This window comes from Mustela nigripes, chromosome 14 (genome assembly GCF_022355385.1).
Source record: "Mustela nigripes isolate SB6536 chromosome 14, MUSNIG.SB6536, whole genome shotgun sequence".
In the NCBI taxonomy this organism is placed as follows: domain Eukaryota; kingdom Metazoa; phylum Chordata; class Mammalia; order Carnivora; family Mustelidae; genus Mustela; species Mustela nigripes.
In genome coordinates this window covers 95,709,758-95,736,927 of record NC_081570.1, presented here as the reverse complement: position 1 = coordinate 95,736,927, position 27,170 = coordinate 95,709,758, and the positions used below count along the sequence as shown (strand labels likewise).

Genomic DNA, 27,170 nt, shown 5'->3' with positions numbered 1-27,170 from the left:
ACAACTCACTTTAACTCGGAGCCAGAACAAAACAGGAGTGACATTTGCCGCCAACAGAACTCACAGGCATCAGGCACCCGCCGTCTTCGCATTCTTATTTCCTTCTCAACCACACTCTGGGAGTGGCTGCTGGTCCTCTCACTGTACATGGAGATGCTCAGAGAAGTCGAGCAACTTGCCCAAGGTCACCGCAGCAGAGCTGGGATTGAAACGGTCCCGATGGACTTCCAGCCTTGTGTTTTTCTCACTATCCCATGAAGTGTCCCTTTCTGCTCCAAAAGCCAAGTCAAGAGGAACAACAACAAAACCTGTCCTCCCCATATTATCCATGCATGGATAATAAATGGAATGCTCACTGTCCGTGGGGGGAATTCTGCCCTGGTCTTGACTGGGCTGGTGTAATGCCCTCATCACGAGGTCATGCTTTGCTAATGAAAAGCTATGGCCAGTTCATTTACACACACACACACACACACACCACCACCACCACCACCACCACCACCTTTTCCTTTTCCTTCTTTTTCTGGGCTTTTGTTGTGACAGGATGGAGACTGTATTTCACTGAAGCTGAGGGGAGAGGTGAATGGGAGTGCCTGGGACCTAAGTGATGCAGGGAGGTGTAGGGGTGGGGAGCAGCCGGATGAGGGGGAGGTAGTGGAAGCAGAGGGAAACTGACAGCTTAATTCTGCCCCTGGGGCTCATTTTATGGTTAATTAGGACATGCAAATAAGCTGGAAGCTCATTTAATACTCTCCCTGGCATGGAGCCCCGCCTCACACCTGGCCCACTTCCCTGGCAGGTACAGGGCCCCCCTGATTGGCCCAGGCATCTGCTCAGGCCTCCACCTGCTTCTCTGTGGCTCTGTGGCCAGAGCGTGTCTCTAGATGTTCCCTTAAGCAGGAGCTGGAAGAGTCTTTGCTGGGCCTGCCTGCTTTCCCTTCTTCTCTTCTCTTCCCAACCCTTCAGGGCTGGGATCCTCTTTCCCAGAGGGCCCCCTAAGCACATCCCCTGTACCCACCCCTCAGGTTGAGACCTGAACCCAAACTTCAGAGGAATAGAGACCTGGTTTGGCTCTGTCCCCATGACATCCCCCTGGCTCCCCGCTAGGGAGGGGGCACCCCATCTTTCCCAAGTCACCCATTTCCTACAGGGCTTCCATAAAAGCAAAATCACAGCTTGTGACTTTGGGGAGCAGGGGCCTATCTCCAGCTTTCAACGCACCTCAGGTCCCCCACACCCCCGCAAAGCAGTTAAGTCACTTCTGCCAGTACCTTGGAATAAGCACTGGATGAAGTGTCCAACAGGACAGGAGACCCATTTCTGTCCCTGTCAGCTTGAGGATGTCGCTTGATCTCTCTGATCCTCATTTGTCTTGTCGATGCCATGGGGATAATGGAGGGCTGCTGCAGATTTAGAAAATGTAACACACCATCTAGAACACAGCAGAAGCTCTCACTGGACAGCCTGACCTTTGGTTTAGGCACTAACCATGTGAACCAGAGCTAAACCATTGAAAATAACAAAAACAAAAACTTTCACTGGGGCTTGGTTTCCTCTTCTGAGTGTACCCTGACCCTATTACCTCACCAGACTATAGCAAGGATCAGAGAAGACAGGTTTCTCTATTGTCTTCTCTACAATGTTTTTGTACGTGGTAAAAATACAAGCCAGGTGGGCTGTTATTTGCCAAAGGACAAGCAATTTACACTCTCTCATAGAGGATTGTGTGTGGGGGGTGTGTGTGGAGAGGGCAGCAGGCGGGGGGTAGGGGGGTGAGCACAGAAATGGTGCTTGAGTACCCCGATGCCTGAGGATGGGCTCTAGAGGACACTGACACCCCTCTGTCTTTCACAGTCCCTCTGTCCCTAGCTGTCCCTCACAGTCAACCCACAAGCCCTCACATTTCTGGCAAGCACTAGAGAGTTGAATGAGCCAAGTTCTGGAGGCTTTGAGAAGAATCCAGCCCCTGATCTGCTCTCTGCTCTTTAAGGCCTTGGTCCCTAGAGTCCCTGCCAAGCTCCACACCTCATCCCCTACCATCCTCCCAGTCACCCCGGGGGGACTAATGGCTTCAAGGGGCTAGTGGCTGTCCTGCTAAGGTCCACTCCCCTTGAGAGGGCCAGAGGTTCCCTGAAACCCTCTGTCACAGGAAGTCTCAAAGCTCGGGATGGTGCTCATGGAGGAAGGACCTAGTAGATCCAGGGGATGAGGCAAGATAAGGACCTCAGACTGTAGTTACCCCCTTGGTACCATTTTCCTTTTTTTTTACTTTTATTTTTAAACTAAGCTTTACACTCAATGTGGGGTTTGAACTCAGGACCCTGAGATCCAGAGTGGCACCGTCTATTGACTGAGCCAGCCAGGTGTCCCAGACAGCAGTCCCACCACCCCTGTAGTAGTATTAGGATGTCCCTGCCCGCCTCTTGCTTCCTCTACCCAAGACTGTAAAACGAAGAGGATGAGAACTCTCCCAGATTCACTCTGAATTTGACAAAGGACTTCGTACCTGCTTTTCTCTCCCTGCCCGTCAAGCATCTGGACAGGCCCTCTGCCCACAGCCTCCAAGCTCCAGAAGAACTCCCCCCAAATCCTGCCGCATGCACACCCAGGGGTCACAGTGAAGTTAGTCTTGGCAGTGTCCCTGAAACATCTCAGAGTCTGCATTCTGTTCCCTCCTGAGCCCTCCTCTTTCTTCCTCCCCTTCTAGGTAGGGGCCCTGCCCCCCCTACCACCAGCTCTCTGAAGGAGAGAATCTGTATTTCTGGTCAGAGACAGGCCTCTGAGGAACTGTGAGGCAGGGAGCCCTTCTGGGGGTGCCTACCCCTCAATGCAGTGCTCGGGGCAATCACAGTCTGACAAGGGACTGCACTACTAGTTTTTGCTGCCTTTTGGCGGGGCCTGGGTGCAGGAGGGAGCAGGCTCTGCCTCCACGTACTGAGGCCACAGCTGCTGCCTTCCCTGGCTTCCACTCCACAGAATCCATTCTCCCTAGATCTGCCCCTCTGGGCACGGCGCCCCAGCTGACCAACTGCCCCATTCCAGGGATCTAGGAATCACTGCCCCAAATCACCTCTGGTCTGCTTGGCCCCTCCACCCTCTCCTGACCACGACCCAGCTCTGGGCTGTCCTCTCTCCTCTTCCTGCCCTCTCCAGTCCCAGAAAGAAGCCCGCTGGCCGCCTCCAGCTGGTCAGGAAGGGCTGGTTCAGACACAGCAGGGGCCACCTACACCCTGCCCGAGGCTGCCTGGTGGCCCTCAGGGGCACCACTTGTTGGGAGGTGGGGTGTCTGACTCCCAGGGAAGACCGGAAGGACCGGTCCCAGGACTCTTCCCAGGACTCCCAGGGAAGAGTCCTGGAAGAGTCCTGGGACCGGTGGCTGCGACCGCAGCCCATGGACTGCCCATGGGAGGGGAGCACAGGGGAACAGAAGGAAATGTCTTCTTCCTCACCTGGCCTCCCCTTCCTAGGTGTCTGGAGACCCAGCCCTGCCCACTCAGACCCGGGGGGGGGGGGGACTTGCTCCTTGATCCCCTAGGGAGGTGTGCTACTCAGTGCTCCAAGTGTGGGCTCTTTGCCTCTAGGTCCTTCCATGGGCTGTTTAATGGGCACCACCTCTGTGAAGCCCTCCCCAGGCGCCGCATCTGTGCCTGTACACCCAACCACGGGACCCACTTTTCAATTGCTCTTGTGCATGTTCATCTTCCCCTCTGGATCGTGAGCCCCTCCAGGGTGGCAAGGACTCATTACTCATTTCTGTACCTCCAGGACCGAGCACAGGGCTCTCAGTTTGTTTGTGACCTCTCGACGTTGGGGTGAGCCCTCTGATGTGCCCGGCTGCCCCCAAGACTCACTTCCAGGACAGCTGACAAACTCCTTCCTAGCCCTGTCTCCAAGCTGGGGTGCAGTCCCCTCTGTGCCACCTGTTAGCTGCCTTGGCCAGTTCTGTTCTCCCGCAGGCTGCCTGGGGGACTGCCGTGCCACTGAGCTTCCCAGAGCTCGGGCCCTTCAGATGGCAACCACAGCCGCTTCTCTCCCAGGCCTGCTCCAGCCCCAGTGGGTCCCCCTTCCCGCCTGCGCCCTCTCCACCGGTCTTGCCAACCCGGCTCATCTCCTCGTCCGTTTTGGCAACGACCTCTGGCCCCGGCCTTCCTCTGCCAGAGTTTTTCCCTAACTTGCCTCGCCAGGGATCCCCACCCCTCCTGGGGACATTGAGTCTGCTAGATTCTCCTTCACCCATTGTGATTATGGAGGGTCAGTCAGGGCGAGGCAACGGGGAAGGAAGTTGAGAGTTGGGCGTTCAGGCCTCCTACCTCCAACCCTGCCACTGGCCACACTCCAGGCATTGTCTCCAGGGGACTGAGCTGCCCACAAGGCAGCATTTGTAGTCATTGGTGTAAAGTGGTGGGAAAGGGGAGGGTAGGAGGCATAAATTTTTTTTTTAAGCAAACAAAACAAAACAAACAAACAAACAAACAAAAAACCCAAAAAACCAACAGAGATTCCTCCCAGTGGGCCAAGTGTAGCACCTGAAATTAGATGAACTCCACCTGGGAGCTTGGCCCCAGAAAGCCGGAAGGCCTGTGAGCACTCGCTTGAAGCCTGCTCTGCACACTGCGACAGTGCAGGAGCGGCCCAAGGAGCCGGCTCTTTATCAAAGGGAGCACCCAGCCAGACTGACTTAGGCAGGTGTTAGAATCTCTGGTCTGAGGTTCCAAGCATCTGTTAATGTAAGTCCATTTATATAGCAGGAAATAAGGGGTTAGGCCCTGCATCTGAGATTTCAAGGGCCTAAAGAATCCCAGATCCTCTGGCCTTGGCTTCGGGACCCTGCTGGGAGTGTGGGGATCAGATACCTTCTTCAAACTTTTCCATTAAATGTATCCCCTCCTGGGAAAAGCAGGCAGAGCCCAGTGCCTGTGCCACAATTCCATGCCCCATTTTCTCAGCTGGGAAGGCTGCATGGTTATCACCCCCTTAATCCCGGTGGCTCCTTCAAATTCCCCAACCACCCACCTGGGGATACTGGTGATGCCAGGGAAAAGGTGGACAGGGGCTACAGTGTGGCCTGTGTCTTTCCTCTCAGCCACAAGGGGAGGCCTGGATGATGGGACCTGGCAGCTACCCAGTAAGGAAAAGAGCCCCCTTCCTAGACTTCTCTGTCACTGGTGGATTCGGAGGGAAGGGCTGGGAGGGCCAGAGTCGGCTGTCTCCCACTGGGAGCTAAGAGCAGGGAGAGGAAAACTTGGGAGGGTGTGAGAGTGAGACTGAGAGTTGCTGCCTGCCCTTGAGAGACCAAAAGACCTAAAGGGAGCAGAATCGTGTAAGGTAGAGCAGAGCAATGGAGTTAATAAAGGACATTTTACTCTTCAATCCTGTTTAATATCTTTGCATGCCAGAGGATTAATGCTGGTTCCCTTCTAAGTTGAGCTTCTGTTTGCAAAGGATCATGAACATGACTCGGACCAGCTTCAGTAGAGATGGGGAAAAAGAATTGAGAAATGGAGACTGGAGAGACCATTTGCCCATGGGGAGTCACTCTTGCAACGCTGGCATTTTTGCCCACATCCCTTCTGAAATTTCCCCATCCCCACATTCTCTGTAACCACTGGATGAGCTGCCAGGCCCTATTTTCCTAGCTCACCCTACTAGATGGTCACCTTCTCCTTTCAAAGTCTGCCACAATATGGCTCCACTCTACTCCCCAGCCCATCACTTCCACATTAGTGCCAACTTCTCGCTCCCGTTTTCTGCATATCTGTCTGTGACACTACCCCCCGCTCTTACCTATTGAAGTGATACCCTTTAAGGCCTAGTTCAAACTCCCCTCCCTGAAGCATTTCGGCTCTCCCACAACAGAAAGCATCGGTCCCTTCTACTTCTTTATGGTACTTTTTATAAGTTCTTTGTGACCTCCCAGTCTCTGGCTGCTCACGCCGCTGTCCTGCTCAGCCCCTTTACTTGTTTGCTAGATTCCGTCCTCGTGGCCCTATTCAGTTTGCCTCCTCTGTGGGCTATGCCCATTAGGGCACCAACATGTGCTGTTAGTCCACACCTGGTATCTCCAATGACCTTCACGTTCTCCTTGGCCAACCCCTCCTCATCTCCTGACCTCACGATGGAGTCCCTGAACTTCTCTATCTACAATCAATGCTAAGGTCCTAACGCTCTGTCCGTGTTCCTAAACATTCAACGTTGAAATCTCCTGTCCAGGTCTCTTCATCTGAATTCCAGACACTGATCCAACTGCCTACGGTGCTACTCCAGGACCTGACCCATTCCTAACACTTAGTCTATTCAAAAATGGAAATCCCAAACCTGATCCTGCCACAATCTTCACTATTTTGATTACTGGCAAGAAATCTGGGGGGTCATCTTTCACTCCTCTCAAGAGGTCTTGGTGGCTCCACTTTCTCCTAACTGCTCTTCACAGGCTATTGTCAACTCAGCAGCCAGAGTGTCCTGATGAGAGGCTGAGTCAGATCATGCTCTCTATAACTATTGCTAAAGTCCCTTCTGTGGTCCTCATGCAGCCAACGCTAGTACTTCGACACCTAGGCACACGTCCACCTCATGGCATGTGAAGACCCTTCCTGACGCACGAAGGCCATTCTTTCCTCCCGGCAGCTGTGTGGGCTGCACATTTCACACATTTACAAAAAGAGGAGCTTCAGCAAGGATAGAAAGCTTCGACCCACTGCAACATTCTCTCTGCCTAGCACTCTGAAGCTCCTATCCCGTTAACTCTTCTCCACAGCACTCCTCATTGCGCGTACACACGCACGCACACGCATACACGTGTTCTGTCTCCTGCCAAAGATTCCACGAGGGAAAAGGTTGTGTTTTGTATTGTTCACCGCTGTATCCCCAACATGCAGATCGGAACCTAGCACAGAGTGGAAGCACCTAACTATTTGCTGATAGGCCCCTAAGGATCATCTGCTTTTTATGTCCTACAAGAATTTTTAAATGGTTGAAAGTAAGCACAAGAACTTGCACATGGTTAAGCTTTACAAAAAGACAAAAAGACAAACACATTGAAAACAACAGCTCAAAATAAGAGTCACATCACTTCTTAAAACGGGAAGGTTTATTAAGGTTTTTCCTCAAGAGGAACAGCCAAGCCCATGCTTCTTAAGAGAAGCAATTAGCAGGAAATGTATGTCACACCTTGAGCCCAGAACCACAGGAGGCTTCTTCTTAAAAAGCCAGAGCTATATCCCCCAATTCCCTTTTAAAGCTCTTCTTAATGTCTGCAAAACAGAATCCATGTCACCTCCCCAGAAAACAGAACTAGGCATCTAGTTCAAAATCTCCAACTGTTCTCAACAAGAATATTTAAGTTAAGACACGGCATTAAATAAATGGACTGTGCATTCAGCGAACCCAAGATGAAACTGCAGTAAAAAAAAAAAAAAAAATTTCATATTCAATGTAATGTCTGTACTACATTTTCAAGAATACCTTGCATTTTTTACATTTTGGGGGAATAGAAGTACTAAAAGCTTGGTGGTTGTACTACCTCAAAGCTCACATTCATTTCCTTCCCTGCACAAGATGGGCTTTTTCCAGATCCTGGACAAGTACCCAAACCACTCTGACCTTTTATGTTTGGAGCCAAGCCAAGAGGGGCTATTTTAATACATATTTAAGTAGCACCTTAAATTAAGTACAAGACCCAAATAAAACAAAAGGTTATTTTACAAGCTATATTCTTCCTCCACATACCAATCTCTTCACACGCTGGTTTCATTACACACATACAACTTATAAGAGCATATTTTAGGTCTTCTAGCTTTCTACTGTGATTGCTTAACAAGGAAAATACTGAGGTAATCTTTCGTTTCTCAGTCCTAAAAACAAAAATCAGATACATGAACTGACAAATACGTGTACCTAATGAGAAAAAAGAGGCAAAAATATTTAAACCTGGGCAGGTCCAGGTAATGGAAAACGTTCCTATATAGAAAAAATAGCTCCAGACCAAGTAACCTGTCTTAATAATGCTGGTAATAAGGTAAAGATCAGTGCCTTCCCAAAGATTAATTTTTCTTAAGTACGTTCTAACTGCAAAGAAGCGGACTGTTTCACTGAGGGGTAAAAGGGGTCAGTTATGATGGCAGATCAAGATGCCAGAGAGATTACTTCAAAGCCGTGGGGGAAAGAGAGTAACATACCAACACCCATATTTCCCCAAACATTCCTAAGAGAATTCTGTGACCACAGTTTAATAAATTACAGCATTTTCATATCTTTGATGAATTTCTTACCTATCTTTCCTGCCCGGTAGATTGCAAATTCTTGAGGAAAGGCCTTTATGCCTTTTTGCGAAGCAAGCAGCTTTTTATATATAAGAACAAATGGACTGAATTCATATTATTCATTCAAGGCTTGTAGGATTTAGCTGATACTGAAGCTCCCCCTGGTGGAGGGTAGAATGATAGATTATGTATTTACTGTTTAAAACTAGATTGTTTGGGGACATACTAGTTAAGTCATTAGTCATTTGTTTTAATGGGAGAAAAATTATCAACTATGATATCAAGCCTCCTTTAAATTATATATGTTACTCATCTGCCAAAGGCAACGTACTTTAAGGAGTCACAAATACAAACGTCGTGTCGGTTCTTGGATACTTACGAGATTTATATATAATAAGGGCTTTTTGACTTTTCAGCTATAAAAAATACATCAACTACATCTTATTTTGGGGCTCTTTGCCCTCTGGAGAGAAGACTACAGAGTCCACAGGGACAAGATGAAAGCACATGCATCTCCCTTTCTGGCAGGCTACCTACCCTTATGCCTCACTCAGCAGCAGCAGGTTCCCTGGCAACAGTAATGCACGTCCCTGACTTCAGCAGGTCCTGTGGGGGAATGCTGTTGGGACATCTCCTCACAGTCCTATCGCATCCCGAGTGGACTGTGTAAGATGTGACCAAGGAATCCAGCACTCTTTCTCTCCCACGTTCTAAAACTGAGGACAAACTGATGCTTTAATCTAGCAGATTCTAACTTGGGAGTTACTCTTACTTAATGATTTTGTACCTATCTGGCAAATAACATCACAACCTATGGAACAGGTAATATTTGGTGATTTTTACTGATGTGTGAGATGTTTGTCTATGATTTTAAGTCCAAAGAAATGTCTGAGAGGTGAGTCTTTAAGGAGAATGGCTCCAAAGGACCTTAAAATATGCTACCTTGACCTGGACAAACTGGCCCTAATGATTCACTTATTTATTTTTAATTTGTTGCATTTATTAGATTTTTGGCCCCTTAATCCCAGGCATATGTGTAACTGGATCAGTAGATGGAAAGTATTAGTTAACTACATTTATTAGAAACTCAAAAGAATACAATTCCCTACCCCCAAATTTTTTTATTTTTATTATTTTTTTACAATATTTTAACATTTTCTCAGGTTGGTCAGAGTTTACATTTGAAATCTTATTCCTAAATCTGAATTTAGTAACCGATGGCCTGACCACATTCCTTGAAAGTCTCAGCAAGGTCTGAACACTACTTCACACCTGGTTGCAGCGAGACAATATCTAGATCCCTGAGCAGTGATGTAGACTTTCTAGGACTAGTCTTCTCCTTAGTAATCAGGGACAAGGCACAGGGTTTTCTCAGCTTGTTTCTTTCCTTCGCCAGCACTTAACTGGCTGACAAGCTGTTCTGCTCTATCTCTATGGAGAACACGTAAATCATACTGATGCCCTAGATCCATGTCCTCATCGAGCGCCATCTTTGTAAAAACAGAAACAACTGGGAAGGAAAAGAAAAGCACCACTATATAGCCAGCTAAAATTTTAACTTAGTGATTTTTTCCATACAACGACTACTATGCTACCTCATATATAGTCGAAGCAAAAGCAACGGACACATTCTTTGTATGCCTTTTCACTTTTTCCCACTTTTCTCAAACTCTTCAATCTATTATAAAGCAAATCTGAAAATTTTTACATAACATTTCATTGGTGGGCTTATGCCCAACAAATTAACAATGACAAAAGGATTCCCTTGATGAAATTACAAGCTGTGGAAGATTTTAAATAGTAAAGTTAACCCCGGATACAGTATTAAACTTATTTTTACATATAAAAATAATACACAGTGGGATATCTTATTCAATAAGATACAATCTTTAAGATCAAGAGAGAATATACAAAACTATTCTATGTAGTCTGATGTAGTTTGCTGTATAGAAGGAATAAATACATCTAGAACAGAAAGTGTGAGGTCTGTTCTTAGAGAAATTACTAATGACTTAGGGGTTTAAAGCCAAGTGTTCTGTAGGTACAGGCAGAAAGGAACTACTGCATTTAAAACAATGTGGCCATTATAAAATAAAAGCCTTAAATCTATAAACAATAACAAAAACACACAAACCAAATGAAAATGTACTAAAATTTAATCATCCATAAAAGCTGTAATTTAATCTGACAGTAAAACACAAGAAGCAATATTAGAGTTGGTTTAGTATATTATATATTTTAGCTTTGAAAGCCATAGAAATCAGTTATCCCAGGTTTTTTTTCCTATAAAAGACCCATTTTTCCAAAGCATTATGCACAAACAATTTTAATTAGAATATAATGACAGAATGATATTTCATAATTTTTAAATATAAAATGAAGTCAATGACTCAAAAAGTTATCTGCTGCAATGAGTTTGAGGGGAAATTTCATAATCTATATCATTACAGATATAAAGTATAATGGTTCAACTTTTAGTGCTTGACAGGGAAGAATCATGATAAAAAGGTCAATATGAAATCATCTGATTATAGTAGCAATATCTAACATTTGAAATGCATCCATGCTCTTTTGTATAATCATATTAGAGTCAAGTATATTTATTTTCACATCTGTTATAACTGCTATTGCAAAGGAGAAATACTATTGTCTTATTTTCCAAGAGATATACACAGAGCAATTTTTTTTTTCTCCAGGGAATTTGTGCAAACCAATATAAGATTTAAATTCTTCACATAATATATAAAACAGGAGAAGCCTCTTCAGATTTAATTTTTGAAGTCTGGAATGCTGGCACTTCCCAATTAGGCAACAGTTCTTCATTCCTGTAATCTAGAACATTGAACAGATATGTATTTATATATATACATACATATGGCTAACCTCTTAATGTCAGAAGATGGTAGTGAACAAGCAGATAATCATATAGAAAGAAACAGATATGGGCTGATTGTTACTAGACAACTAAATTATACTAAACAGCTACAGTAACGGGGCCATTTTAGTTTTATTAATTTCACCATATGACAGTCCTGTATGTAAAAAGGAAAACAGTCATTATTTTATTTCTATCCTATTATCATCTTTTTTTTTTCCAAAAAGGAAATAACACCTAAGTATAAAATTTCTTTATCCAATCATTTCAAGACTATAGAGTATTAGGATTACCACTTTTTTTTTTTTAAAAGATTTTATTTATTTTAGAGAGTGAGGGAGCGAGTGTGCACACAGATGGGAGGAGGGGTGGGGAGGGAGAGAGAGAATCCCTTAAGCACACTCCATGCTGAGCATGGAGTGCCTGATGCTAGGGCTCGTCGGAGGGGCTCAATTTCATGACCCTGAGATCATGACCTGAGCTGAAACCAAGAGTCAGATGCTTAACCGACTGAGCCATGCAGGTGTCCCTAGGATTACCACTTCTAATACAGATTAGGACCAGAAGAGATGACACAGAAAGAGCTGACCCCCATATGCAAGGGCAGAAGGCTCCACATTAGTTGTACTGCTCAGCAGAAAAGAACTAGGTTAAAGGAAGAATTTCCTCTTCGTGTCTTTAGAAGTGGGACATACTAAAAAGAGATTAACATGTTTCAATACAATCTTGCTTAAAGGGCAAGGTCAGATACACTGCCCTTATGGTTCATGTACTCTTACTAAAAACATACACAGCTACTTAAATTTACCCCTTATCTTGGTACTTTTCAAGTGGAATCAACATGGCACTTCCAGTCTATAATCACTCTGTGATTTCTTTGCTCTGCCAAGTATTCTGACTGCTAACTGACCCATCATCTGGTATTTTCAAACACTCATGGAGATCTCAGGTGACTTATTAAATATATTGTTAGGCCGAGTTACATATCAGAGCCTAAGAATTTATACAACCAGGATGAAAATCTTATTTCTAGATGTACGACAAGGTTTCTCTTCTCTCAGGTAAAACACAATACACTGCAGGGTGTATATGAATGAATTTTCGAAACAGGCCAGGAGATGGCACCTCTTCCTTTAAACATAAGCTAGAACATTTTTTAGAGAACTGGAAATTAAACTAGGGTCAGCTAAGGTAATGGCATCAGCAAGTCAATCAACTATAGTTGACTTAAGAGAGTTAGGTGAGGTGATATAGCTCAGAATAGGAACTGGAGTCCTATTATCCTTACCTTTGCACCCTTACCTAAACAAACACCAGCAAAGTTTAAAATAATCACCTTCAGGGAGCTAATGATTTATAGTTATTGAGTCAAGATTTCACTTAAAGCGTAAAGCAAACACCTGACCAGAATCTGTCTTTCTTAAATCCAACCAGAAGCAATCCCATGCTGTTCCCTCCTTTCTCCCCATTTTCCTTGACCTTCATTTAGGAGGGGAGGGTACCAAGAAAATTAAACTAAATTAAAGGGGGGGTACAATTACACAGTGTTTCCCTGAAGAGAGAGATTCACCTAGGTCTCTAAGGAAGCACATATTCATTAATTTGGTGCTCTGGAATAGGTAATCTGCTTGATGGACCCAAGAGACTAACAAGACTAAGTGTAACCAACTCTCAAGTGGGAACAGTAGGCGTTCCTCTAACTGGACCTAGATTAGTAATGTGCACATAACCAGCATCAACTGACCTCACAAAATCACTTCATGAAAAACATTCCATTACGGTATAGTTTGTAGAGTTCGTGAAGATAAGTAGACACTGTTCAGGAGATTTCATATACATAATTAGAGAAAAACACATGGTTCCTGCAGGGCGTGGTTTTTCACTTGACAGGCAGCTTCAATGCTGGCACTAATTTCTCTCCATTGGGTTCACTTTAATGAAAACTTAAATGGTACTAAAGTCAACTATACTTAGAAGTCTACAGACAAAACATTTCAAAGAAGTCAACCTAGACCCGAGAGGAAATGACTACCAAAACACAGCATCAGACAGCCAGCAGAATGTCTTGAGTTAAAAAGACTGACAATACCAACTCTGGGGAGGACGTGGAACTCATCCGCTGCTAGCAAGTGTATAAATTGGTCTAATTGCCTTGAAAAACCTTTGAGCAGTATCTACTAAAGCTGGCCCTATATAGAAGTGTATAGTCTGGCCATTTTGTCCCTAGGTACACACCAAATAGAAATGATGCACGTGAGCATAAAGACTCAAGCAAGACTGCACAGAATTATCCATATAGTTCTCAAAAATGTAATTGTCCATCAATAGCAAAATACATAAACAGACTGCTAGTACAGTCACACAATAAAAATGAGCTACTGCCATACGGTACTGCAGTTGCATCTTTATTAAGATAATTTTCAAAAACATATTTTTGAGTAGAAGCAGCCAGACATAGTACCTGTTTTTGTTAATGTTAAGTTCAAAGAGAGGCAAAACCAATGATGGTGTTGGGAATCAGGGAAGGGGTTACAGGGGGAGGAATGACTATTACTGATATACAAAGGTGTGTTCACTTTGAAATAACACATCAAATGTGCACTTAAGCATTTTGTTTCAGATAAACCACATTTGACTTAAATTTGCCAGGAACTCAGGAGGGACCCTGGAAGGAATTCTATTTTTGGAATACTCGTTCTGTAGCCAGCACTGGGGACACAGCAGTGAACAAAACATCTGTGGTCCTCGCCCTCAGTCAGCTTACAATCTCATAGGGAGAGAAACAAATTAGCAATAGATGAACACATCTACAAGCTATATATCACATTTACAAGATGCAGAAACCTGGAAATACCCTAACAAGTGAAATGGGAAGTGGTTAGGGTTGGGGAAAGCCCAAAGTTAAGAGCATGAGCAAGGCATTTGTTCTGTTTTCAGTATCTTACCTGGCTCAGAGCTGCTGCTTACTGTGGGTCTAAAGCAGCAGACATGATTTCTTTTTAGGCTTCTTCTTTTCCACTGGTGTTTTTCTATTTATCTGTCTGACCAGGTCATAAAATATCTAAAAAAACAAAAACAAAAACAAACACACACAGACACACACAGACACACACAGACACACACAGACACACACACACACACACACACACACAAGAAAAAAAAGTCTTATTCAACAAACACTTGAGCTCTTGCTCTACAAAACCATCTTGGTTCTGTTAAATGTTATTCTGCTCTTGGATCTGTATTTTGCTGCTCTAACAGCAGGTTTCTTAAAACGTGGCTCTCGGTCAGGGTAAAGCAAGACTTATCAACTTACCATGAGGGAAAAAACTTGCTCTTAGATATTCAGTATCGACTTAAGAAAAAAAATTAGTAGTGAAAAACAAGGTAGTGAAAAACAAGGTTAAAAACTTGCTCTTAACTACTCAATATTAACAAGAAAAAAATCAGTAGTGAGAAACAAGGTAGTGACGTTTTATTCCTCATGGAATCTTATATGCTCCAAAACATAATGATTAAGGGAAGAGTTGATACTCAACTTGAATATGAACACATTTATTTTTTAAAAACTTCAAACTTGGGGTGCCTTGGTGGCTTAGCTGGTTAAGTGTCTGACTCTTGATTTCAGCTCAGGACAGGATCTCAATATCCTGGGATCAAGCCCCATCCATGACTGGCTTCCTGCTCAGCACGAAGTCTGCTGGTCTCCCTCTCCCTCTGCTCCTCCCCTCGCTCTCATGTGTGCTTGCTTTCTCTCTCTTGCTTTCTCTCTCTTAAGTAAATCTTTAAATGAAAATAAAAAACTTCAAACTTACAGAGAAGTTGCAAGAATACTAAGGACTGGTTTATATTCTTTACCCAAATTCACCAATTAGTAACATTAAGCCATATGTACTTTATCATTTTTCTCTAAATACATTCTTATTTTCTAAATCATCAGAGAGTAGTCTGCATACAACAGGGCCCTTAGTGGTTGAGTGTATATCTTCTAAGAGCAAGGATATTCTTCCATAACCATGTTACAGTTATACATTGAATACATTTAAGCACTGATATGTTACTTTGTGTCATCTACAGTGCAGACCCCAATTTTATCAGTTACCCCAATGATGTCCTCTATAGAATTCCTGCTCCCCACCCTCAAAGGATCCATCTAGGATCACATACTGCATTTAATTTTCGGTCACTTTAATCTCTTAAAATCTGGAATAGTTCTTCAGTCTTTGTCTTTCAGGACATTGTCATTTCTGAAAACAGATGGTTAGTAACTTTATATAATTTCCCTCAGTTTGGGTTTGTCTGATCTTTCCTCATGCTAAGATTTATGTATATTTTTGGCTAGAACAGGACAGAAGAGATACCATGTTCCTCTCAAGATACCACATGTAAAAGCATACGATTTCTGTTTGCTGTTTCTGGTGCTATTAATTTTGGCTAAAGTGAAAAAGAGAAAAAGTGTGTGACCCCATCTGAAGTAACAATCTCAATATATCTTTTTGATTCATTTTGGATGAAAAATCCAAGGCATCAAAGACACAAATACAATAGTATTTATTTCACAGAAGCAGATTATTTTAATTCTGACATGTTTATATGTTTCATAGTGCTAAGTATGCCCAAATATTGGAACAATTAAACAACAGATAAGATGAATTTGGTTCTTTGCTATGAAATGCAAATACTTACTTACTAATGACCTGAGAAGCAAATATCACAGAAACTCTTTACTATTACTCATCTGTAATAAATAGCGCTTTATAAAAGTATATCAAAAGTGGGGCGCCTGGGTGGCTCAGTAGGTTAAGCCGCTGCCTTCAGCTCAGGTCATGATCTCAGTGTCCTGGGATCAAGCCCCACATCGGGCTCCTTGCTCAGTGGGGAGCCTGCTTCTCTCTCTGCCTCTGCCTGCCTCTCTGCCTGCTTGTGATCTCTCTCTGTCAAATAAATAAATAAGTAAAATCTTAAAAAAAAAAAAAAAGTATATCAAAGTTATAGGGACAAACAAAATCTGAATATGCACTGAACAGGGACTGTGCAAATAACAATTTTCTTGATTTTAGTAACTGCGTTGCGGTTGCATAAGAAAATGTCTTTATATAATGGTACATACACTAACATATTTGGGAGTAAAGGAATGTAATACATAAACACTGACAGAATGTTAACTGGTGAATCTGAATGAAGAGTAAACAAATTCTTATTGTTCTTAAATACTTTCAGTAAATTTTAAAAGTAAAATAATTTTTAAAATCATTTTTTAAGATAATCCTCAGATAAAACCATTTCATGTATTTTTTAAAATGGTCCTAAGATTAAAAGGCTAATTATTACAAAGGAAAAAAAAAAAGCCACTATTGAGTGATTTGTCTCAAAGCTTTAAGTGATTCATTTATATTCCTTTCTTTCTGCCATCTTCTTCAAACCATTTAAGTTCTCTATTATGGTATTTATAAGAAAGCTGAAAACACTGGATTTGAAAACAAAACAGCAGTCTGTTTCACAATTCTGAAACCCTCTAAGAACTTAATATGCACAGCCACGAACAAGTTCTCTTTTGTTCCCCAGCCTTAATGCATAAACTGTAAGATAAAAAATTAAAAGGATAAACTAAAATAGTCAAAGAATCAAAGCCACATGTTTCTTCATGCCAGCCAGTTTGGGGTTTCTGTACTACACTGACTGATTTCGCAGTGATATCCTCAATGACTTCTTTGGCAAACGAGGCCTACCTCACTGCAACAGCTGGTTCAGTGATGAAGGCAAGTTCAAGCAATAGTAAGTATTTGGTTAGACATACTCAGAGGCCTCCACCTAGGTTCTTCCTCATCTCTCTGATTCACAGGAAAATCTAAAGGGAACAAAGAATACTTGCCCAATCCTTCTGCCATTACTCAACTGGGATGTCTTGATTCCAATTCTGATTCTAGCCTCAGCAAAGAATTGTGATTCTACTTTCAGAACACAGCAAAAATGGCGTGCATAAGAGTTTAACATGTATATTCTGCTACAGGTAGCAGGAACTAGAGGGCTATTTAGCCAAGCAGTATGTCCCTGTGTGATCTGAAATTTGAATCCAACAGAAATCACATGTATATTCACAAAGCATTAGCTGTCTGAGGAACTATTAACTATCAAAGGAACTCTGTAGCTGGATTATCAGGCTAAAGAGAAACATTAAAAGAAACTCAAATATTATACGCTACTTTAAAGTTTGTATTTCCCTCACAAGAGTAAAGAGCCTTAAACAGCTAACTTATTCCATATTGTTTTACTGTTCTCCACATTTAATAAATCTTCACATCAAGGTTTAACAACACTGCTGTGAAAACAGAGCCCTGGGGCACTGGAAACTATAATCCAGGAGGCTTAGCAAGTAGCAGAGGAGTTCCCACAAACATTTAATGCTTTAAAAGTAAGGAACACCACCAACCCATGGTGCTCAGTGGATCCTGACCCCACCCAGCTCCAGCAGAGCCATCTCCTGTGAACCTGGTGGGCAGGTACCAGTGAGGGTGAGAACAGGAATAGCAAGGAACCAGATCCCTAAGGTCAATCATCCTACAGTGGTGACCCTGCACTACTGTTTCCCTAGCCAACCTCATGCATCATCCTAATGCTTTTTCCCCCCAAGATTTATTTATTTGTGAGACAGCGAGCATGCAAGGATGCATAAGCCCCCTCCCAATGCTTTTTATCTCCATTTTCCTTTTCTTTTTCTTCCTTCCTTCCTTTTTTGAAAAAAGACTGTATGAAAACTTAAAATTTTAGAGGCTCAGTTGGTTGAGCATCTGCCTTCAGCTCAGGTCATGATCCTGGGGTCCTGGGTTGGAGCCCTGTATCAGGCTCCCCGCTCAGAAGGGAGTCTGCTTCTCCCTCTCCCGCTGTCCCCCCACCTTGTATGAGCGCTCTCTCAAATAAATAAAATTAAAAAAAAAAAAAACTTAAAATTTTGTCATTAGTCACATTTTTCAAAATAACATCTATAAAACTGTAATTTCACAACAGAGAAAGCTAAAGCTAAAAACATATCATACTTCCTTTCATTTACTTGGCAATGAAAAAGAAATGACTGCTGAAGATCTCAGTAGGACTTGTTCCCCACTAGGATGTAAACTTCTCTAGGGCAGAAACAGTGTCTGTCTGGATCACTGTTACCCCAATGCCTGACACACTGCCAGACACACAGGCACACAATTAGTATCTGCTGAATAATGAAATTTATGAATGTTTTATGTACTTACAAAAATTGGTTTTACCTAACAAAGCAAGCTTTAACATTCTTGGTTATTTAAAAAGAGAGGATGTGAAACAAGCTCAATTTTTTGCCTGTCAGATGTTTAAGATAACATAATCATTTTGAAAGTCAAACAACAGCCTACCACCATAATATTAAGTCAAGGAAAAGTGACCTACAGACCCAAAGGCCAGAGAGGAACAGCAAACAAAAACATAGGATGCTGATAACCTAAGGCCCTTGTAACTCTCACATATGTTGAGTGAGCTGAGCTGACGGATTACCTGTGATGCCACAAATGACAAGCAAACAGGCCAGTGAAGACTTATGCATTTCAGGGAAAGGAAATAAGCCTCCTCTGATTGGTTGGTTCATTGTTTTAAAAAGGTTATGTTAAATATGTTAAAATTAACAAAAGCAAAGAGAACCTCTTGAGGTTTTGGTCGGTTGCTGGTGCTAGTTGGAACTGCACAGATCTTCAGGGATCCAGGAGGGTACTGGACTGACACTCAGGCAGTGGGCATGCTGATTACGCATGTCCTGTCAGAGCTACATTCTCAAGATGGTTGGAAGGCTTAAGTCAGAGATGAAAAAAGCCTTGAGCACCTGCCTCATCAGGCCTCAAAGAGTGGGTGAGTTCTAGTTCCACATCTATGCTCAGATTCCTCCCATGAGTCAGAAACCAAAGGAAGGCCCGACTCAAAACACCAAATTCTGGGATACCCATGAGGTATTACCTCATATATCTTTCTATATAACCTAAGTTCATAAGCTCAATAACTACTTTGATTTTTGTATTTTCCTACTTGACTTTACAACCTATTTACACACATGTGCATAGGTAACTGTGCAAGGGTGATAGAACAATCTGCACACACTACCTTCCGGCATATCATTCAGAAGCTTAGCAGGACTTCAAACACATTCTTTAACTTAAACTTGCTCTTGCAGTAAGGTAAATATGAGCGTCTTCATCACAACCATCAAAGTGATTTTACGTAGTGAGGAAATATGGTTTCTAGGAGTTACTTAGTGTTCTCTGTACGCTGATAGATTCAAAACCAATTAGAAGAACAATTTTTTTTCTTCAAAAAATTTGGTTTTGGCTATTACCTTAAAAGAAAGATAACTAAAAAGGCACTTATTTGTGCTGTCTAGCAGCTGTAGGTTACCTCATTAACGTTGATCTTTGACTTTGCAGAAGATTCTAAAAAGGCACAGTTACACCACTGTCTTGCTAAGTTCTGACCCTGTTCTTTGCCAACTACTCGTTCATCTTCCAGGTCACATTTATTGCCAACCAAAATCATTGGAACCTGTGGGAAGGAAAAAACACAATATGAGCACTAGCATACTTGTTCCTTAGTAACTTTTAAGTAAGTAACTACCTGTCATCAACTGAAATCTATTAGTTAGGACAATAAGCTTCACCAAGTGCTTAAAAAATTCTATGTATGCATATTGGGAGAAAGAAAGTAGATAGAACAGGAAGAGACAGAAAAAGTATGGAAGAGATGCTACTATGCTCAGTAGCTAAATTATTTTAAGGATATAATGGTATAATTCTCATGTGGACTACTAATAATATAGTTGAATTCCAAGTACAAAAATCTGAAGGAAAAGGAACCTCCTGCAATGCAGAGAAGAATGTATTCATTGGGCCTAACTGTGGTTTAAGTACTTCATCTCCCAGGTCCAACAGGTTCCAAAAGTAGTTGGCAAGACCAACAAGGCAACAAACTCTACTTCTATATTTGACATTAGATCTGAAGACCAGTTTAGGTGAGATATCAAGAAGCAATAACAATTAAAATAGAGCCACAAAGCAGCTATGCCCTCCCTTTTCCCCCGTATCAGAAATGCAGCCCCTATTTGCAATAAAACAAGTTGCTAACAAACTGTATAACATCCTTAGATAAAAGGTGTCCACAGAAGAGTCATTTGTGAGGTGATGGGCACTATACACAAAGAAAGGATTTAAGGGACATGGTGGATCTTGTACTTAAACCAGGCAATTATGCTAGATGGCATACTAGACATCTACCAGTCCATCTTTTTAAATTATGACAGGAGATGAAGAGATTAACATTATCAGAGTTCAGTGATTTGCATGTAATTGCCTATGAAAACAGAAGTCTCTTTGATAAATTACTCATGGGAAGGAAAAGAAGTATTCACTAGGTTATGGATGATCTTGAGTCATTTGATAGAAATCTCTCCTGCCTACAGGATTACCCAAAGTTAAGGTCCTGAGCAGGTACATATGTTCCCATTAATAATGAGAAAAAACATGCAAAAACAGAAAGGTACAAATGAAATTTTATATCCCAATTTATACAACTAAAAAGGAACTCTGTAGTTCAAAAGTGAGGTAAACATATAAAATATAATTTCATCCTTGCAAAAAAGTACAACAGCAATGATGTTATTCATTAAATAAGACAAGAATTCTGCAACAAAAATAAAATTAAAAAATACAAAACCCAGTGAATTAAAATCTTCAAAATAATTCAAAGGAAAAAAACTGTAAGTACAAACTATACCAAGAGAATTATAGAAGTGGAAAATACCATTATGGCTCTTACTAATGTTCTTTGAACACTGTTTCTGAAACATAACTACCACCTTTCAAAGCTCAACTCAAGTCCCACTTCTACCAAGTACTCTGACTCCTCTTCCTTCCCTACTGCACTTATTAACAAACAGCACAATGAACACTTTATCATACATGCCCTCTATCTTAGCATATAATTTGTAGGTAAATTTAGAAAGTTGTAAAATTTTTTTGATCACGACTTTAGATATGTGGTAGCTACCTTCCAAATCTTCTTAATAGAAAACGAGACACTTTTCATTTGGACACAGAGAGATATGTCTTACAGTGAGAAGAATAGGGGCACTTGGGTGGCTTGGTCGGTTGAGCATCTGCCTTTGGCTCAAGTTATAATCTTGGGGTCCTGGGATCGAACCCCATAGGCTCTCTGAGTCTGCTTTTTCCCTTTCCCCCTCTGCTCGTGCTCTTTCTCTCTCAAATAAATAAATACAATCTTTAAAACAAATAGAAAAATACTTACATCTTCTGTGTCCTTAACCCGTAAAATCTGTTCCCTCAGGTCCTGTAAGTCATTAAACGTGGACTGAGCTGTAATAGAATATACTAGTGCAAACCCTTGGCCATTCTTCATATACAAATCCCTCATTGCTGTAAATTGTTCCTGTAATAAAAAATGTACAATTATAAGTATGATTTCTTGAATGTACAATGGAACAATTTAAATCTGAATAATCATTTATAAGCTACTGAATTTTTTCTTACATGTTCTTCTCATGACAAGAATATAAGACCTATTACACAGTTTTTAGAAACTTTGAGGTAGATGTTCCTGTTCCATACTTAACACAACTAGAAGCAATGACAATGAACTAAGGAATTAGAAGGGAGATCTTAACCACCTTATCATGTTATACCATGGTTTCTGTGTGGTTTAGGAAACTGTATATAATTCCTTTTTACATATAGATCCTAATTAAATTATTCTGATGCTAATAAAGATGACCTCCAAGAAAGTACTGTTAGAAAAGAGAAGTCCAAGTACTGAATCCTGAGGCCCTCCAACATTAAGGGGTTGGAAAGATGAAGACAAATCAGGAAAGGAGATTTAGGAATAACCAATGATGGAGAAAACCAAGCAAATGTTGGTTCCTGGAAGCCAAAGGAATACAATTTTTATAGAGGATAGTGATCAACTGAATTGGAGGTTGCTGAAAAGTCCCAGGGAGTTGAGGATACATTCAGAGGACTGATCATAATGATCAGGCCATGGATTTGAAGCTATGTAAAGAGGGGGTTAGGATATGAGGACAATCAGAGATGGTGGGATACATGGACTGAAGGTTCCAGCGAAGCTTAAAGTATAAAAGGAAGTGAGATAAAACAACAAGAGGCGGAGAATAGCATACCTAAAAGTAAGATGAAGGTAGTATTCATACAGTCTGTTATTGGTAATCATATAGTCTACGTAAGACCATGGGCAGGAATGGCTGAAGCAGTATGGAGGTCAATAAACTGGTAGGCTGAGCAAATGGATCATCTATAATATCCATACAGATTTTATTTGAATACTAAAATCGCCAAGAATTCTGACTGAAGCAGTGATGAAGAGAATGAGCAAAAATCTTCAAGGAATAAGGAGTGATCTGGGACACAATTAATGAGGATCAACTACTTTCCAAGCTTTATGGAAGGCCCTGGGGACACAGACAACTGAACAGGCAACTATGACCCAGTACATTGAGCACTGGGAGGGAGAATGACAAGATATTTAAAGGCCCAAAGGAAAGATCTCTATGGTAGGGAAGAAATTCCTTAATTTGGACAAGAAGAACAAAGACCTCCTTCACACTTGTGGAGATGATGAATGGAAAAAGGAGAAAAGTGCTCTTTAACTCTTAGCATATCTGGAAACGGAGGGGAATGACTGCTGATTCAGAAGCTAAGGAAATAGGGGGGTTGGAATGGCAAAAGGGGGAGATATTTTGAGTCAACAGATATAAGAAAGATGTAGTTCTAATGATCCCAAGCTTCCTACTGGAATCAAGATCTATTTTCCCACAAAAGAATGGAAAAATACAGTATCATTAGCACTACAACTGCTCCAGTCTACTTAAAGGGTTTTCCTAATGACATGAAACTTTCTCATTATTTTTTATAAAATTACATGGAAAATTTGTGCTAAATTTTAAACAACTTACAACATTAAAGAATACCATCTATTCTAAAGCTGAGAACTGCCCAATAGGTGAAGTCTACATATATGGAAAAAAAGAAAAATCACTTAACATGTGCATTTATGGCAGTATAACAGGAAATCATCAGTAATTAATAACAAAATTATCAAGGAGATGACAAATGAAGGCAATGAAAACACCTGGAGCTCATATATATAACTATATATCACTTGTGCCAAGGGATTTATAATCACTATCTCATTTGATCATCAGAAGAACCCTATGAAATACTAATGTCATCATACAGCAGTCATTTAAAGTTGAGAAAAATGAGGCTCAAAATAATCCTAAAGATTTTTGTCAGAAAACATGTATCTGTCAACAGCCCCTTGAGATGTTAAAATACTAATAAAAGGCAAAACCAATTTTGATAAAAATTAATGACTACGGTGCCAAGAGACAAAATCTTATAGAAATTCAGAGAAATACCTATTTTAACTAAAATTCTGGATTTAAAATACCCCTCCCCCCTTTTAAAAAAGCAGTGATAGGGTAATCCTTTACCTCAATATAGAGAGAAGATAAGCAATGTACACATTCTGTAGGCGAACTCGACACAATGTTAAGAGTAGTATGTGGGTATGAAGTACAGCACAGATGGCTGGAAGCACATAAGAAAATTTAAGAAACCCTACTTTTAGATAATTAGTTCTTAATCAGAACAATTACTTTTACTCAGAGGAATTATTCAGATGATAAAACCTGCTCACCAACTAAAATCTATCAGAAAAAGAGAAAACATCCTTACTGTTCCTGCTGTGTCCAGGATTTCGAGCATACACTGTTGGCAATCTACTTCAACTTGCTGTTGGGGAAGGAAGGAAAAATAAAGAGTAATATCAAAATCAAAACGTCAGTCTAATTTCCTGCCACCTCTTCACTCCAAGTACCTATTAACAACTACAAAGCCTTTTCTCTAGGAGTTTGCTATACTGGCTGAGATTTAACTTGGTACTATAATAAAGAACAGGAGGTCTCAAGCATGTTCTATTAATACTACAGAAGCCAGGACTGTTAATGCTGAGTTTAGATATTTTCTGACCACTATAAACTGAGTAATGATTTTTGCTATTATAAGGCAATAGTCATATCCTCTCATTTAAGAAAAACTGCAACAGTTCTAATAGAAATTTTAAAATATAGAAAATTATGTATATATTATCTTCAAAGAAAACAAAGCACAAATGTATTAACTAGCTCAAAATGCAGACAAGATTTTAAAGAAAATTCTGCCAATTTATCACGTTCCAACTACTAAAGTTTTACCAAAATATGCCCCAGATTAAATACACAGAAAAATTTTAAGAGATAAGGGGAATGCAGAGGTGCTAAAATGAGTTAACACTGAACTCACACAGTCCTCAATGAGACTTTAAAAAAAAGGTATGCCTTTGGAAGAGCTATGTGCATTAGGTGAAATTTTATATTCTAAATTTATATTATAATGAAATTGTATCTCCTCAGTGTTTTATAAAGTAAGAGAAGGTTGGCCTAAAGAAAGTATCAACTATGAACCTTGTTGAACATTTTAAATAAAGAAGTAACCAAGAAAAGTGTCCAATCTCCAACATTCTAGGTACAGATCCGTTTGTAGTTACAGCTTAGCCAGCAGCGTCTTGGGGGGCAATTTTAGTACTGAAACATTGCCTTCTAAAAATAAACATATTGACATAAGGCCTATTTTCAATGCTTCTGTGTCAGCTCAGGGATTGCTGAGAAGCATCATGGGCAGTGCTACAAAGCCACTGTGGCACCACTTACAGGACTCCTGTGGGGACCTGCGCAATCAATCAGGAAGTGCACATGCTCAAATGAATAATGAGTTAGGTCTGTAGTTTTTCCATGTACCTAGAACACAATTTTATTTCCAATTTGCAGATAGCAAAACTGCTCTGCCAGTATGACTAGATGAGCTTATATAATTTAACAAAACTTATGACACCACTAAAGGTAAATTCTACAACATCTAACAAAGTAATCCTTTCCTATTAGTTGAAAGGTTTAATTCTCTGCTTCCCTCCTTAACATACTTGGGAAATAAAATTATGAAAATTCCCCATAATGCTAGACTAAAATGAAATAAAATAGTATTTTTTGGTCAAGACTAATTTTTTTCCTTTGAATAATCTTTATGTTTTAGAACTCTGGCATTAGAGTCACAATAAAACTGAACAGAAAATACAGTGTGTTTCCATATACCCTTCTCCTACTCGCCACTAGCCTCTCCTACCATCAGCCTCCTACACCAGACTGGTACATGTATTACATTTAGCGAACCTACGTAGAAACATCATTATTATGCAAAGCCCATAGTCTACTTTATGGGTTTACTCTTGGTGTTGTATATTCTATGGGTTGGGAAAATGTGTAATGACACATATCTACCATTATAGTATCATACAGAACTCAATATCAAATTTCTTATTGTCTTAAGATATATAGTCTAAAATCTCTTGAAGTTATTATGAAACTAAACCAAAATAAAAACTTTTGGTCACTGGTTAACTTCAAGCATAAAAACGATCTTAATTTTCACAAAAAGAGTTGTCAAAAATATACCTAGTCTACATTAAAAATACCCTCTACCAGGACAATGTGTACACTAAAGAACACATTACTAATCAGTAACAGAACACAGAGCTCTCTGTAGCTAAGTAGTATTTTATGAGAAATATTCTGTCCTGGTAAAACTTTTAAAAACAGTTACAGAAGATTTATATCACTTTGCAAAAAAAGATTTTTAAAAAGCAATTCTGTGGATCAAGTTTTAAAGTCCTAAGGAACTATTTGTAAGCATGTGTACACAAGTTTCACATTTTACCTTTCTGTAAGAATCTTCTATCGTTGGGTCATATTTTTCAACAAAAATTCCCTGAACAAACTGAACTGTCTAGAAAAAAAAAAGAGCAAAGAAAAGTTAAGTACTTAAAAGAAAAATCAACTCTTCCATAATGCTACTTATACCATTATAAAATGATAAAGACTAAATGAAATTACGTGAAAATTCTGGGTAAATATGCAGATGTATGGTCTCATTATTTTTCAATACAAGGATACACCCATACCTAAGTGGGCACATTGAGAAAGGAGATGGTCATGTTAAAGGCTGTCAGCAATGCTGCAGCCAACTCCCACTGTGAAATAATTACTATATTGTTTCAAAACACAACAAAGATACAAATAAGGTCACAGATCCTAATTAATGAAAAAAATGAAAATTTACTAGTATTTAAACTCCTAATACCTCTTTATGTATCCATAGTAACTTTTATTTCATGCTTTTAAAGGAATGAGACAAAAGGTTCTAAATCTTCCAAAATCTTAAAACAGTCTCATTGTGGGGGAAAAGAGAAAAGGAAATTTAAAAGTACCGAATTTACTAAATTTATAGTCATATCCAAGTTCTATGTTTTCCCTAGAAGTAGTTATTTTTCCCATCTGCCAGCTGAGATTCCAAATATACAACCTTTTTGCTTCCGAAGCCTTACTTTTTTCATTGGAAATACTGCTTACTCATCTTTTCCAGATTACCTACTTCTCCCTCTAAGATTTCTAAAAACACAGACTTCACACTAGGTATCTTATCATTTGGTAAATAAAAAGAAGTACTGAAGATGGTTGTGAAATACTGCCTGGACAACTTTAAAATAGGGTCTGGTACACTGCCACATAAAAGGAAGGAAGGGTAAGAATGTGGCCTGAGGTCACCAACACTTAAATTATGCACTATTTTAGCTTGAGCTAAACACATTAACTGGAATATAGTAAACTTCAAACTTCTTCCTCTTACTAAGCTCCTGTTCTTCAAAGGGGACTCAGGATATAATTATACCAAAAACTTTATTCATTATTTTTATCAAGCATTTTATCACCTCATCATCTTAGTACTATGTAGAATTTGATCGTAGAAAATTTCCTAATATGCTTATACCAGAACAGAAGTTTTCAAAATGTGGTCCAGAGCAGATATTTAGGAAAAAACCTACTGTCTTCATTATACCTTGACATAGCTGCT

The 27,170-nt window shown here is 40.6% G+C and overlaps 1 protein-coding gene across 5 annotated transcripts in view; it reads right to left on the bottom strand.

Annotated features, from left to right (window-relative positions):
• Nucleotides 1-10,396: 10,396 nt before the first annotated feature.
• RAP1A (RAP1A, member of RAS oncogene family) overlaps nt 10,397-27,170 on the bottom strand; it is a 77,582-nt gene continuing 60,808 nt past the window's right edge. For all 5 annotated transcript variants that reach the window (XM_059375734.1, XM_059375731.1, XM_059375735.1 and 2 more), the window contains 6 exons: nt 25,977-26,045; nt 23,904-23,960; nt 21,442-21,582; nt 19,540-19,683; nt 14,079-14,194; nt 10,397-11,090 (listed from right to left, as the gene is read on the bottom strand). In XM_059375734.1, the coding sequence (XP_059231717.1) occupies nt 14,108-14,194; nt 19,540-19,683; nt 21,442-21,582; nt 23,904-23,960; nt 25,977-26,045 (498 nt within the window). In that variant the 3' untranslated portion in view covers nt 10,397-11,090; nt 14,079-14,107. The remainder of the gene's footprint in view (nt 11,091-14,078; nt 14,195-19,539; nt 19,684-21,441; nt 21,583-23,903; nt 23,961-25,976; nt 26,046-27,170) is intronic.